The 15462-nt window shown below is 45.9% G+C and overlaps 3 protein-coding genes across 3 annotated transcripts; all 3 read right to left on the reverse strand.

The window, feature by feature from the left end:
• Positions 1-2403: 2403 nt before the first annotated feature.
• On the reverse strand, positions 2404-3096 carry LOC148108604 (interferon alpha-1/2-like). Its single transcript, XM_087869694.1, has one exon. The coding sequence runs from the start codon at positions 2965-2967 to the stop codon at positions 2404-2406; it is 564 nt and encodes a 187-aa protein (XP_087725820.1). The 5' UTR covers positions 2968-3096.
• Positions 3097-8280: 5184 nt separating this feature from the next.
• Positions 8281-8893, reverse strand: LOC123781241 (interferon alpha-1/2-like). The gene has a single exon (XM_045780636.2). The coding sequence runs from the start codon at positions 8842-8844 to the stop codon at positions 8281-8283; it is 564 nt and encodes a 187-aa protein (XP_045636592.2). The 5' UTR covers positions 8845-8893.
• Positions 8894-14158: 5265 nt separating this feature from the next.
• On the reverse strand, positions 14159-14851 carry LOC123781283 (interferon alpha-1/2-like). Its single transcript, XM_045780698.2, has one exon. It carries the CDS (start codon positions 14720-14722, stop codon positions 14159-14161), a length of 564 nt encoding a protein of 187 aa, XP_045636654.2. The 5' UTR covers positions 14723-14851.
• Positions 14852-15462: the final 611 nt, after the last annotated feature.

Consider the following 15462-nt stretch of genomic DNA (forward strand, 5'->3'; position numbering starts at 1 on the left):
GGTCGAACGTTAAGGAGTTGTGAGATAATGGCTTGTCTGGAAGCACCTGTTAGAAAGTGCGATGGATGGAAATGGACAGAGGATTGAAGAGCCAGGAGAGGAAATGGCATGAAATCGGTCGGGAGGGGAGTGTGAGGGATCAAGGATTCCAGATTCCACTTCAGAGGCCAGAGGGTTGTCGTCTCTTGTTGTGTGTGGTCCCAGGGGGTGTGGTGTGAGTCAACTGAACGACTGACTTGAAGTTCTAAGGAAAAGTTGACAGAATCCCTTCTAAATACTCATAAGGCACTAGACTTTTCTGCCAGTTGAAACAGAAGTTTGCAGCTGGCACTGGAGTAACCTTACTTCCTTCCGCTACCCCGCCGGCTGGTGTCGTGTCGGTGTCACCCCTGCTGGGGACACTGCTATGGGCCACGTCCGCATAGGAGACCTCTGTGCTCCCAGCGTCCACTTGAATTGTCTCAGTCTCGGGAAGAAAAATAAGACTTACGGACCATATATAAATCATTCCTTGGTGAAAGACGCAATGCTAGGTGTCTTTAAAGTGCACGAGGTCAGGTAATATTCACAATATTCTGCCATAATCGTTCAATCTGTTTTTACTCCTGAATTTTACTCAACTCACTCTTACTCTATGGATTCCCATGATCCATGTATTTTCATCTGATTTTGACCAATGTGTTTTCTTTGCTCTGGATATTAAGAAAGAGAATGCCTGACCCAGTTTCCCACGCTCATTGTTGAAGAACATCTGTCAGTCTTTATGTGCATGAGAATTTTGTTATTTGGGGATCCACCAAAGATTATGGTATTCCTAAATGTGGAAACATTGCCAGTGAGTAGCAGAAAAGAATTCTTATCGTATCCGACTCTTTAGAAAACGAAATGTGGCGTAGAGCTGCTGTAGTAAACAGGGTCCCGATGAGGAGTTAAGGAACCTATTTAATAAAGCCAATAATCAAAGGAACCGTTATTTTATCAATAGGAATAGATAATTTGATGAAGGATTGAATGAGTTATCTATTCCTGCCCAGTGAGTTCTTAAAGCTGAACAGTTCACCGATAATGCAAGGTAGTAAGAATCAGGACAGGATACACCGTTGAATGTAGTTAAGTCACGATTCGGTCTGAATACAATATTAAAGACATTAACATGATTTGCCAGAACATCAATTCCATGGATGACCCAGGAAGAAGGCAATGACATGAAAGGGCAAATTACGCACACAAAAACCGACCCACATTATTCCCAGATCCCATGCTGTATTCTTCTCCACTTCAGAGGTGCTGACTTCTCTTATTCTTGCTCCCACCTGCTCCATGGCGGTCTCTGCTTCTGCGTTCCACCAGACCGACTCTCAGGAAAGGCAGCAAAGGCACCTATTCTGACTTAGCAGGCAGTTGCAATCCACATCTTCCAGGAATCCACTGATGCTCCCCAAAGCACATTTATTTCCTTAGATACGCTCATCAGCATCCTCTCTTGTGACCCGTGTACTGTATGGCCAGAAGTCCACTGTCTCCCCTGTGGCTCTTCTGTCCCCTCCCTTTCACGGTTGGAGAGCCTCAGAATCAAGTTTATGTCTGTTTCTCACACTACACGGTCTCCCCGCAGGACCACCTCTGTTTCTGGCTTTCCCTGCTAGATATGGACCTCAGCCGTGGTGTTTCTTGTCAAATGCCGGCTCACCTCTCCCCTGACACTGGACATTTGTGCCTCCACGTCTACCAGTCCCCTGTCAAGGGATCCACCGCTTTCATGTGTACTGGCTGACCTTCTCCGTTCTAGCTGCAGGTGAGAGAATTTACTTCCTTCCCTTCTTCATTATAACACTAAGTATGCTGATTGTTTATAAATTCCTATGCCTACAACCACCAACGATATAGATACCTGGAACTGTATTTATTTTGTCCTAAAGCCTAAGGGCTATGAGGAAGTTGCCTTAGCGGACGTCCGTTGGTATTTCCGATGTTAATGTAGTATGATAGGTAAATGCATTCTGCCGTCCGATTTCCAATGGAGTTGCACAATTGGACTTGGTGTTACCCTTTCAAAAAACTCCCATAAAAAGTTCAATAAGAAAAAATTGATGAGCTGGTTAAATATCAAAAATAGATTTTATTATATTCTGCAACGTAAAGGTGCACATAATATCTGAATAAAATAATCTGAATCTTAAAAGTATTTACATACATAAATATTTAAATAGATAAATAAACATGAGCATGGTCATCCGGAAGCAACTACTGCTTGTGGGGTTGACATGTTCTAGAAACACTGGAAAAATCGACTCTGTTCATGTCACCAGGACAGCAGAAATGAGAGTCTTTGACACGGCCCACTCCGTCGGGAAAGTGTGATATTCTCAGTCAGAGAGATTCATTCCCGTGTTGAAATGGGTCTCATTTCTTGCGCCTTAGTCCTTCTTGCAAGATCGTTGAAGAAAACAAGGAGCTCGTGATTTCTGCTCTGACAGTCTCCCAGGCACAAGGGCTGTATTGCTTCTCTTGCAGGTAGAGGGAGATTCTTTGGAAGTAGTTCCTCAGGATGGAGTCCACATTCATGGCGGGAGTCTCTCCCACTCCCGCCGCCTGCATGGGACAGGCTTCCAGGACGCTCAGCTGCTCAGAAAGTCCCGAGCAGAATTCCTCTAGGAGGGTCGTGTTCCAAGCAGCAGATGAGGCCTCTGTGCAGAAGACGTGGAAGATCTTCTGGTTCATCACATGCACGACCGAGAGGGCTTGAGCCTTCTGCAACTGCTTACCATCAACCACCTCCTTGGGGAAGGCAAAGTCACGTGTGTACCCGTCACAAGAGCTAGCAGACATTCTCTTCATTTGTCCCAGGAGCGTCAAGGCCCTCCAGGCAAACAGGCCATGGTTCTGAGGCAGGTCACAGCCCAGAGAGCAGAGGGAGTTGCCGCTGAGCACCACCAGGGCCACCAAGAAGGAGAAGGGCAGGGCCATTGGGGATCCTGCAGAGGCTGCTGGCCTGGCTGGGGTGGGCAAGTCTGGGAACCGTGGCTCTAGGTTCTCTGAGCATCTTGCCTTGTGCGTGTGCCTTAAGTAGGGGACTTAGGAGTTTTCAATTTCTGAACGTTTCCCTTACTTTCTACTTCTCTTTTTGCTTTCCTTAGGCACTTTCTACTTGGGTTTAGAGCATGGGTTTCTCAACCATGTATTATTTTTTTCATCATTGTGTCTTGTCCCCAGAGTCTTTCTGGATGCTTTTAATTCAACCTTCCAAGAAAACTTAAGAGCATGGATACACAATTTATAGAGAGAGAGAGTTGTGTATTGTATTTCTATCTGTGCTTTATAGATTCAAGGAAAGTGTCAAGTTTATCCAATTCAGGGTTAAGATTGACTAAACACTTTAAGCTAAAAGTTCAATTTTAAAGCTATTGATGCCGAAGTGATAAGGAAATTTGATAAGTGACTCATAACTTCTTTACAGATATAAGTTATAACATAGGAAGTACATATGCAAAGTAACAACTTCTGAAAAGACAGAACGATTTCTGTGGACGTAAACATTTAAAATCATTCCAAATCACTAGAATCACGTGAAAACTTAAATGATTTACTTAACATCTGGTTTTAGTGTACTGAATTTCAGTGTTGCCTCATAGGACAAAATCATTTTTCACTTCACCTGCTACTAGACACTCTTGAAGGTATTGTCAAAATATTTTTTCTGTGTAGCACTAGACAATTACTGATGTGTTGGACAAGTTTTGTAGAACTAAAGAGTAAAATATAATTGGTATTTTATTGCCAAAGCCCACATCACATCAAAGCTCTGACAAGCAACCACCACAAGACAGCCAATGGCAGCTCAAAAGTAAGCAAGGATCACCTCTCCAGGTAAGACATTGAGATCCAGGAAATGATGGAGAGAAACTCTTTCAATCCTAAGTGATTGGTCTGATTCCTGGTTTGTCGGAAGGATCTTGCAGACAGTTTGTGTGTCATCCAAGCATTCTATGTCATTGTTTCTTGTATAAGACCCAAGAAAACCCAATGCGAGACGATAAATACTAAGGTTGTGTTAGACCGCTCCAAGGCTGTGCCACGGCCCCTAGCAGGTGGCCTGGTTCTCGTCTGCGACGTGGACGGGTGAAGATTGTGTTCTGCCAGGCACACCTCACTCACAAGGTAGTTACCACCTCTCGGAACATCTTTCCTCTGGAGTGGCTGAGTGTCTTCCACCCGGGCTCTCCGGGACTCACTCCCTGAGGGCGGGCTCACCATGTCCTGAGGACTTTAGGTTCCCCAACTGTGCAGGGGCTGGTTTCCTTGTGAGCAAAGCCATTACTGCCGCTAGGTCCTTGCCCTCACCCCTGGAGTGTTTGTGCGGGGACGCGAGCTCTCGGTGCTGACCTCCTCCTCCTCTCCTGACCAGGCATCAAAAGTGTCAGCAGCCCTCAGATGCTGAGGGTGAACGATTGTGTTGTCGACCTAGAGGAAAGACCCAATTGGAATCGTTTCACCTTGAGTTTGGGAATGTGTTTATTTTGTCACGACAGCTCTTACTTTTCCATTTTTTCATTTTTTTTAGTAGGCTCCACACACAGGGTGGAGCCCAACGTGGGGCTTGAACTCACAGTCTGAGATCAAGGCCTGAGGTGAGAGTAAGAATCAGATCCTTAAGGGACTGAGCCCCCCAGGCGCCCCTATTGTTCCAATTTTACTGAAACTACTGAACACTCGTTAGGCTCGTAATTGCTGAGCGGGGCACGGGGAACCCGCTGATTCTGTCTCTCTGGTGAAACTTCCAACAAAAAAACAATGACTTGGAGTAGTTCCTTCAGTCTGCGTCCTTCTGTGAGGCATCTCAGTGTGGTCATCTGCCTGGTGTTCAGAATGCAGGGGCCGAGGCCCAGGCTGTGACGTCAGGGAGAAACAGCCTTCTTGCCTCTCCTTAGTCATGCTATTGCATTTTCAATTTCAGTAACCACACCGAGAAGATCTGCATGACTTAATCTGTCCACAGTGCTTTACTGGACACACCCCGACTTGCTGCGCCTGCCTCCTCTTCTACGTCATCGCGAGGATCATACGAAAGGAAGTGAAAGAAAGGCCAAGGGGCTGCACCGGTTTTCTCTATCACTTTCAAGACATCCGTTTCTCTGTTTCTCATTTCAACTTTCCTAGAGAGCCAAACATGACAGTGGTGTGTGGGGGAGGGGGCAAGACAGATGTTCCGTCTGAACGTCACAGAAGTGAAAAGAGTGGCCTCTCTGCTGAGGAAATGCCAGAGTGTGCGTTAGCAAAATTGGATGCGGCAACACTGGGGAGGGTCAGCTCTGGCAGAGGGGGAGCATGAAGGCTGCACCGAGTTACCCCAAGTCAGGAAAGTGGCTGCCTCGGCCAGAGGCTCACACGAGACCAGCTCCTGGGGCCCCGGGCAGCCCTCAGCTTGGCAAGACCAGCCACCTGAGTTTTCTTTCATTCAATCCACATGTGCTCAGCAGTGAGGAGAGATGAGAGGAGTCACACCAACCAGCTCACAAGAGGCTGGCGACCAGCACCCCAGCTGCTCACCCTCCGTGGAAGGAGAGAGGATACTCGCCCTGCCTGAGCGCTCGACCTACTTGAGAAATCCACTCAGGCCAGGAAGCTTGCCTTGATACACCTAATATTAAGGCCAAGGGAACGGAATGATCCTGAATGATCTGCTCTTCCTCTGGATAAGAACAGTGATGATGACGTTTTATGATGATAACACTAAAGCTGATTGCAGGCTAACTCTTCTGAGATCCTTGAAATCCGTAACTCTATCTTCTCAACATCTCCGTTTGGATCCGGCGTATTTATACAGCTGTTTGGAGAGAAGTCGAAACCCAGAGGAGTGAATTATTCTGAAGGTACCGAGGTCGAACGTTAAGGAGTTGTGAGATAATGGCTTGTCTGGAAGCACCTGTTAGAAAGTGCGATGGATAGAAATGGACAGAGGATTGAAGAGCCAGGAGAGGAAATGGCATGAAATCGGTCGGGAGGGGAGTGTGAGGGATCAAGGATTCCAGATTCCACTTCAGAGGCCAGAGGGTTGTCGTCTCTTGTTGTGTGTGGTCCCAGGGGGTGTGGTGTGAGTCAACTGAACGACTGACTTGAAGTTCTAAGGAAAAGTTGACAGAATCCCTTCTAAATACTCATAAGGCACTAGACTTTTCTGCCAGTTGAAACAGAAGTTTGCAGCTGGCACTGGAGTAACCTTACTTCCTTCCGCTACCCCGCCGGCTGGTGTCGTGTCGGTGTCACCCCTGCTGGGGACACTGCTATGGGCCACGTCCGCATAGGAGACCTCTGTGCTCCCAGCGTCCACTTGAATTGTCTCAGTCTCGGGAAGAAAAATAAGACTTACGGACCATATATAAATCATTCCTTGGTGAAAGACGCAATGCTAGGTGTCTTTAAAGTGCACGAGGTCAGGTAATATTCACAGTATTCTGCCATAATCGTTCAATCTGTTTTTACTCCTGAATTTTACTCAACTCACTCTTACTCTATGGATTCCCATGATCCATGTATTTTCATCTGATTTTGACCAATGTGTTTTCTTTGCTCTGGATATTAAGAAAGAGAATGCCTGACCCAGTTTCCCACGCTCATTGTTGAAGAACATCTGTCAGTCTTTATGTGCATGAGAATTTTGTTATTTGGGGATCCACCAAAGATTATGGTATTCCTAAATGTGGAAACATTGCCAGTGAGTAGCAGAAAAGAATTCTTATCGTATCCAACTCTTTAGAAAACGAAATGTGGCGTAGAGCTGCTGTAGTAAACAGGGTCCCGATGAGGAGTTAAGGAACCTATTTAATAAAGCCAATAATCAAAGGAACCGTTATTTTATCAATAGGAATAGATAATTTGATGAAGGATTGAATGAGTTATCTATTCCTGCCCAGTGAGTTCTTAAAGCTGAACAGTTCACCGATAATGCAAGGTAGTAAGAATCAGGACAGGATACACCGTTGAACGTAGTTAAGTCACGATTCGGTCTGAATACAATATTAAAGACATTAACATGATTTGCCAGAACATCAATTCCATGGATGACCCAGGAAGAAGGCAATGACATGAAAGGGCAAATTATGCACACAAAAACCGACCCACATTATTCCCAGATCCCATGCTGTATTCTTCTCCACTTCAGAGGTGCTGACTTCTCTTATTCTTGCTCCCACCTGCTCCATGGCGGTCTCTGCTTCTGCGTTCCACCAGACCGACTCTCAGGAAAGGCAGCAAAGGCACCTATTCTGACTTAGCAGGCAGTTGCAATCCACATCTTCCAGGAATCCACTGATGCTCCCCAAAGCACATTTATTTCCTTAGATACGCTCATCAGCATCCTCTCTTGTGACCCGTGTACTGTATGGCCAGAAGTCCACTGTCTCCCCTGTGGCTCTTCTGTCCCCTCCCTTTCACGGTTGGAGAGCCTCAGAATCAAGTTTATGTCTGTTTCTCACACTACACGGTCTCCCCGCAGGACCACCTCTGTTTCTGGCTTTCCCTGCTAGATATGGACCTCAGCCGTGGTGTTTCTTGTCAAATGCCGGCTCACCTCTCCCCTGACACTGGACATTTGTGCCTCCACGTCTACCAGTCCCCTGTCAAGGGATCCACCGCTTTCATGTGTACTGGCTGACCTTCTCCGTTCTAGCTGCAGGTGAGAGAATTTACTTCCTTCCCTTCTTCATTATAACACTAAGTATGCTGATTGTTTATAAATTCCTATGCCTACAACCACCAACGATATAGATACCTGGAACTGTATTTATTTTGTCCTAAAGCCTAAGGGCTATGAGGAAGTTGCCTTAGCGGACGTCCGTTGGTATTTCCGATGTTAATGTAGTATGATAGGTAAATGCATTCTGCCGTCCGATTTCCAATGGAGTTGCACAATTGGACTTGGTGTTACCCTTTCAAAAAACTCCCATAAAAAGTTCAATAAGAAAAAATTGATGAGCTGGTTAAATATCAAAAATAGATTTTATTATATTCTGCAACGTAAAGGTGCACATAATATCTGAATAAAATAATCTGAATCTTAAAAGTATTTACATACATAAATATTTAAATAGATAAATAAACATGAGCATGGTCATCCGGAAGCAACTACTGCTTGTGGGGTTGACATGTTCTAGAAACACTGGAAAAATCGACTCTGTTCATGTCACCAGGACAGCAGAAATGAGAGTCTTTGACACGGCCCACTCCGTCGGGAAAGTGTGATATTCTCAGTCAGAGAGATTCATTCCCGTGTTGAAATGGGTCTCATTTCTTGCGCCTTAGTCCTTCTTGCAAGATCGTTGAAGAAAACAAGGAGCTCGTGATTTCTGCTCTGACAGTCTCCCAGGCACAAGGGCTGTATTGCTTCTCTTGCAGGTAGAGGGAGATTCTTTGGAAGTAGTTCCTCAGGATGGAGTCCACATTCATGGCGGGAGTCTCTCCCACTCCCGCCGCCTGCATGGGACAGGCTTCCAGGACGCTCAGCTGCTCAGAAAGTCCCGAGCAGAATTCCTCTAGGAGGGTCGTGTTCCAAGCAGCAGATGAGGCCTCTGTGCAGAAGACGTGGAAGATCTTCTGGTTCATCACATGCACGACCGAGAGGGCTTGAGCCTTCTGCAACTGCTTACCATCAACCACCTCCTTGGGGAAGGCAAAGTCACGTGTGTACCCGTCACAAGAGCTAGCAGACATTCTCTTCATTTGTCCCAGGAGCGTCAAGGCCCTCCAGGCAAACAGGCCATGGTTCTGAGGCAGGTCACAGCCCAGAGAGCAGAGGGAGTTGCCGCTGAGCACCACCAGGGCCACCAAGAAGGAGAAGGGCAGGGCCATTGGGGATCCTGCAGAGGCTGCTGGCCTGGCTGGGGTGGGCAAGTCTGGGAACCGTGGCTCTAGGTTCTCTGAGCATCTTGCCTTGTGCGTGTGCCTTAAGTAAGGGACTTAGGAGTTTTCAATTTCTGAACGTTTCCCTTACTTTCTACTTCTCTTTTTGCTTTCCTTAGGCACTTTCTACTTGGGTTTAGAGCATGGGTTTCTCAACCATGTATTATTTTTTTCATCATTGTGTCTTGTCCCCAGAGTCTTTCTGGATGCTTTTAATTCAACCTTCCAAGAAAACTTAAGAGCATGGATACACAATTTATATAGAGAGAGAGTTGTGTATTGTATTTCTATCTGTGCTTTATAGATTCAAGGAAAGTGTCAAGTTTATCCAATTCAGGGTTAAGATTGACTAAACACTTTAAGCTAAAAGTTCAATTTTAAAGCTATTGATGCTGAAGTAATAAGGAAATTTGATAAGTGACTCATAACTTCTTTACAGATATAAGTTATAACATAGGAAGTACATATGCAAAGTAACAACTTCTGAAAAGACAGAACGATTTCTGTGGACGTAAACATTTAAAATCATTCCAAATCACTAGAATCACGTGAAAACTTAAATGATTTACTTAACATCTGGTTTTAGTGTGCTGAATTTCAGTGTTGCCTCATAGGACAAAATCATTTTTCACTTCACCTGCTACTAGACACTCTTGAAGGTATTGTCAAAATATTTTTTCTGTGTAGCACTAGACAATTACTGATGTGTTGGACAAGTTTTGTAGAACTAAAGAGTAAAATATAATTGGTATTTTATTGCCAAAGCCCACATCACATCAAAGCTCTGACAAGCAACCACCACAAGACAGCCAATGGCAGCTCAAAAGTAAGCAAGGATCACCTCTCCAGGTAAGACATTGAGATCCAGGAAATGATGGAGAGAAACTCTTTCAATCCTAAGTGATTGGTCTGATTCCTGGTTTGTCGGAAGGATCTTGCAGACAGTTTGTGTGTCATCCAAGCATTCTATGTCATTGTTTCTTGTATAAGACCCAAGAAAACCCAATGCGAGACGATAAATACTAAGGTTGTGTTAGACCGCTCCAAGGCTGTGCCACGGCCCCTAGCAGGTGGCCTGGTTCTCGTCTGCGACGTGGACGGGTGAAGATTGTGTTCTGCCAGGCACACCTCACTCACAAGGTAGTTACCACCTCTCGGAACATCTTTCCTCTGGAGTGGCTGAGTGTCTTCCACCCGGGCTCTCCGGGACTCACTCCCTGAGGGCGGGCTCACCATGTCCTGAGGACTTTAGGTTCCCCAACTGTGCAGGGGCTGGTTTCCTTGTGAGCAAAGCCATTACTGCCGCTAGGTCCTTGCCCTCACCCCTGGAGTGTTTGTGCGGGGACGCGAGCTCTCGGTGCTGACCTCCTCCTCCTCTCCTGACCAGGCATCAAAAGTGTCAGCAGCCCTCAGATGCTGAGGGTGAACGATTGTGTTGTCGACCTAGAGGAAAGACCCAATTGGAATCGTTTCACCTTGAGTTTGGGAATGTGTTTATTTTGTCACGACAGCTCTTACTTTTCCATTTTTTCATTTTTTTTAGTAGGCTCCACACACAGGGTGGAGCCCAACGTGGGGCTTGAACTCACAGTCTGAGATCAAGGCCTGAGGTGAGAGTAAGAATCAGATCCTTAAGGGACTGAGCCCCCCAGGCGCCCCTATTGTTCCAATTTTACTGAAACTACTGAACACTCGTTAGGCTCGTAATTGCTGAGCGGGGCACGGGGAACCCGCTGATTCTGTCTCTCTGGTGAAACTTCCAACAAAAAAACAATGACTTGGAGTAGTTCCTTCAGTCTGCGTCCTTCTGTGAGGCATCTCAGTGTGGTCATCTGCCTGGTGTTCAGAATGCAGGGGCCGAGGCCCAGGCTGTGACGTCAGGGAGAAACAGCCTTCTTGCCTCTCCTTAGTCATGCTATTGCATTTTCAATTTCAGTAACCACACCGAGAAGATCTGCATGACTTAATCTGTCCACAGTGCTTTACTGGACACACCCCGACTTGCTGCGCCTGCCTCCTCTTCTACGTCATCGCGAGGATCATACGAAAGGAAGTGAAAGAAAGGCCAAGGGGCTGCACCGGTTTTCTCTATCACTTTCAAGACATCCGTTTCTCTGTTTCTCATTTCAACTTTCCTAGAGAGCCAAACATGACAGTGGTGTGTGGGGGAGGGGGCAAGACAGATGTTCCGTCTGAACGTCACAGAAGTGAAAAGAGTGGCCTCTCTGCTGAGGAAATGCCAGAGTGTGCGTTAGCAAAATTGGATGCGGCAACACTGGGGAGGGTCAGCTCTGGCAGAGGGGGAGCATGAAGGCTGCACCGAGTTACCCCAAGTCAGGAAAGTGGCTGCCTCGGCCAGAGGCTCACACGAGACCAGCTCCTGGGGCCCCGGGCAGCCCTCAGCTTGGCAAGACCAGCCACCTGAGTTTTCTTTCATTCAATCCACATGTGCTCAGCAGTGAGGAGAGATGAGAGGAGTCACACCAACCAGCTCACAAGAGGCTGGCGACCAGCACCCCAGCTGCTCACCCTCCGTGGAAGGAGAGAGGATACTCGCCCTGCCTGAGCGCTCGACCTACTTGAGAAATCCACTCAGGCCAGGAAGCTTGCCTTGATACACCTAATATTAAGGCCAAGGGAACGGAATGATCCTGAATGATCTGCTCTTCCTCTGGATAAGAACAGTGATGATGACGTTTTATGATGATAACACTAAAGCTGATTGCAGGCTAACTCTTCTGAGATCCTTGAAATCCGTAACTCTATCTTCTCAACATCTCCGTTTGGATCCGGCGTATTTATACAGCTGTTTGGAGAGAAGTCGAAACCCAGAGGAGTGAATTATTCTGAAGGTACCGAGGTCGAACGTTAAGGAGTTGTGAGATAATGGCTTGTCTGGAAGCACCTGTTAGAAAGTGCGATGGATAGAAATGGACAGAGGATTGAAGAGCCAGGAGAGGAAATGGCATGAAATCGGTCGGGAGGGGAGTGTGAGGGATCAAGGATTCCAGATTCCACTTCAGAGGCCAGAGGGTTGTCGTCTCTTGTTGTGTGTGGTCCCAGGGGGTGTGGTGTGAGTCAACTGAACGACTGACTTGAAGTTCTAAGGAAAAGTTGACAGAATCCCTTCTAAATACTCATAAGGCACTAGACTTTTCTGCCAGTTGAAACAGAAGTTTGCAGCTGGCACTGGAGTAACCTTACTTCCTTCCGCTACCCCCGCCGGCTGGTGTCGTGTCGGTGTCACCCCTGCTGGGGACACTGCTATGGGCCACGTCCGCATAGGAGACCTCTGTGCTCCCAGCGTCCACTTGAATTGTCTCAGTCTCGGGAAGAAAAATAAGACTTACGGACCATATATAAATCATTCCTTGGTGAAAGACGCAATGCTAGGTGTCTTTAAAGTGCACGAGGTCAGGTAATATTCACAGTATTCTGCCATAATCGTTCAATCTGTTTTTACTCCTGAATTTTACTCAACTCACTCTTACTCTATGGATTCCCATGATCCATGTATTTTCATCTGATTTTGACCAATGTGTTTTCTTTGCTCTGGATATTAAGAAAGAGAATGCCTGACCCAGTTTCCCACGCTCATTGTTGAAGAACATCTGTCAGTCTTTATGTGCATGAGAATTTTGTTATTTGGGGATCCACCAAAGATTATGGTATTCCTAAATGTGGAAACATTGCCAGTGAGTAGCAGAAAAGAATTCTTATCGTATCCAACTCTTTAGAAAACGAAATGTGGCGTAGAGCTGCTGTAGTAAACAGGGTCCCGATGAGGAGTTAAGGAACCTATTTAATAAAGCCAATAATCAAAGGAACCGTTATTTTATCAATAGGAATAGATAATTTGATGAAGGATTGAATGAGTTATCTATTCCTGCCCAGTGAGTTCTTAAAGCTGAACAGTTCACCGATAATGCAAGGTAGTAAGAATCAGGACAGGATACACCGTTGAACGTAGTTAAGTCACGATTCGGTCTGAATACAATATTAAAGACATTAACATGATTTGCCAGAACATCAATTCCATGGATGACCCAGGAAGAAGGCAATGACATGAAAGGGCAAATTATGCACACAAAAACCGACCCACATTATTCCCAGATCCCATGCTGTATTCTTCTCCACTTCAGAGGTGCTGACTTCTCTTATTCTTGCTCCCACCTGCTCCATGGCGGTCTCTGCTTCTGCGTTCCACCAGACCGACTCTCAGGAAAGGCAGCAAAGGCACCTATTCTGACTTAGCAGGCAGTTGCAATCCACATCTTCCAGGAATCCACTGATGCTCCCCAAAGCACATTTATTTCCTTAGATACGCTCATCAGCATCCTCTCTTGTGACCCGTGTACTGTATGGCCAGAAGTCCACTGTCTCCCCTGTGGCTCTTCTGTCCCCTCCCTTTCACGGTTGGAGAGCCTCAGAATCAAGTTTATGTCTGTTTCTCACACTACACGGTCTCCCCGCAGGACCACCTCTGTTTCTGGCTTTCCCTGCTAGATATGGACCTCAGCCGTGGTGTTTCTTGTCAAATGCCGGCTCACCTCTCCCCTGACACTGGACATTTGTGCCTCCACGTCTACCAGTCCCCTGTCAAGGGATCCACCGCTTTCATGTGTACTGGCTGACCTTCTCCGTTCTAGCTGCAGGTGAGAGAATTTACTTCCTTCCCTTCTTCATTATAACACTAAGTATGCTGATTGTTTATAAATTCCTATGCCTACAACCACCAACGATATAGATACCTGGAACTGTATTTATTTTGTCCTAAAGCCTAAGGGCTATGAGGAAGTTGCCTTAGCGGACGTCCGTTGGTATTTCCGATGTTAATGTAGTATGATAGGTAAATGCATTCTGCCGTCCGATTTCCAATGGAGTTGCACAATTGGACTTGGTGTTACCCTTTCAAAAAACTCCCATAAAAAGTTCAATAAGAAAAAATTGATGAGCTGGTTAAATATCAAAAATAGATTTTATTATATTCTGCAACGTAAAGGTGCACATAATATCTGAATAAAATAATCTGAATCTTAAAAGTATTTACATACATAAATATTTAAATAGATAAATAAACATGAGCATGGTCATCCGGAAGCAACTACTGCTTGTGGGGTTGACATGTTCTAGAAACACTGGAAAAATCGACTCTGTTCATGTCACCAGGACAGCAGAAATGAGAGTCTTTGACACGGCCCACTCCGTCGGGAAAGTGTGATATTCTCAGTCAGAGAGATTCATTCCCGTGTTGAAATGGGTCTCATTTCTTGCGCCTTAGTCCTTCTTGCAAGATCGTTGAAGAAAACAAGGAGCTCGTGATTTCTGCTCTGACAGTCTCCCAGGCACAAGGGCTGTATTGCTTCTCTTGCAGGTAGAGGGAGATTCTTTGGAAGTAGTTCCTCAGGATGGAGTCCACATTCATGGCGGGAGTCTCTCCCACTCCCGCCGCCTGCATGGGACAGGCTTCCAGGACGCTCAGCTGCTCAGAAAGTCCCGAGCAGAATTCCTCTAGGAGGGTCGTGTTCCAAGCAGCAGATGAGGCCTCTGTGCAGAAGACGTGGAAGATCTTCTGGTTCATCACATGCACGACCGAGAGGGCTTGAGCCTTCTGCAACTGCTTACCATCAACCACCTCCTTGGGGAAGGCAAAGTCACGTGTGTACCCGTCACAAGAGCTAGCAGACATTCTCTTCATTTGTCCCAGGAGCGTCAAGGCCCTCCAGGCAAACAGGCCATGGTTCTGAGGCAGGTCACAGCCCAGAGAGCAGAGGGAGTTGCCGCTGAGCACCACCAGGGCCACCAAGAAGGAGAAGGGCAGGGCCATTGGGGATCCTGCAGAGGCTGCTGGCCTGGCTGGGGTGGGCAAGTCTGGGAACCGTGGCTCTAGGTTCTCTGAGCATCTTGCCTTGTGCGTGTGCCTTAAGTAGGGGACTTAGGAGTTTTCAATTTCTGAACGTTTCCCTTACTTTCTACTTCTCTTTTTGCTTTCCTTAGGCACTTTCTACTTGGGTTTAGAGCATGGGTTTCTCAACCATGTATTATTTTTTTCATCATTGTGTCTTGTCCCCAGAGTCTTTCTGGATGCTTTTAATTCAACCTTCCAAGAAAACTTAAGAGCATGGATACACAATTTATATAGAGAGAGAGTTGTGTATTGTATTTCTATCTGTGCTTTATAGATTCAAGGAAAGTGTCAAGTTTATCCAATTCAGGGTTAAGATTGACTAAACACTTTAAGCTAAAAGTTCAATTTTAAAGCTATTGATGCTGAAGTAATAAGGAAATTTGATAAGTGACTCATAACTTCTTTACAGATATAAGTTATAACATAGGAAGTACATATGCAAAGTAACAACTTCTGAAAAGACAGAACGATTTCTGTGGACGTAAACATTTAAAATCATTCCAAATCACTAGAATCACGTGAAAACTTAAATGATTTACTTAACATCTGGTTTTAGTGTACTGAATTTCAGTGTTGCCTCATAGGACAAAATCATTTTTCACTTCACCTGCTACTAGACACTCTTGAAGGTATTGTCAAAATATTTTTTCTGTGTAGCA

This window comes from Ursus americanus, chromosome 18, assembly GCF_024610735.1.
Source record: "Ursus americanus isolate L20-20 chromosome 18, mUrsAme1.1.p, whole genome shotgun sequence".
In the NCBI taxonomy this organism is placed as follows: Eukaryota; Metazoa; Chordata; class Mammalia; order Carnivora; family Ursidae; genus Ursus; species Ursus americanus.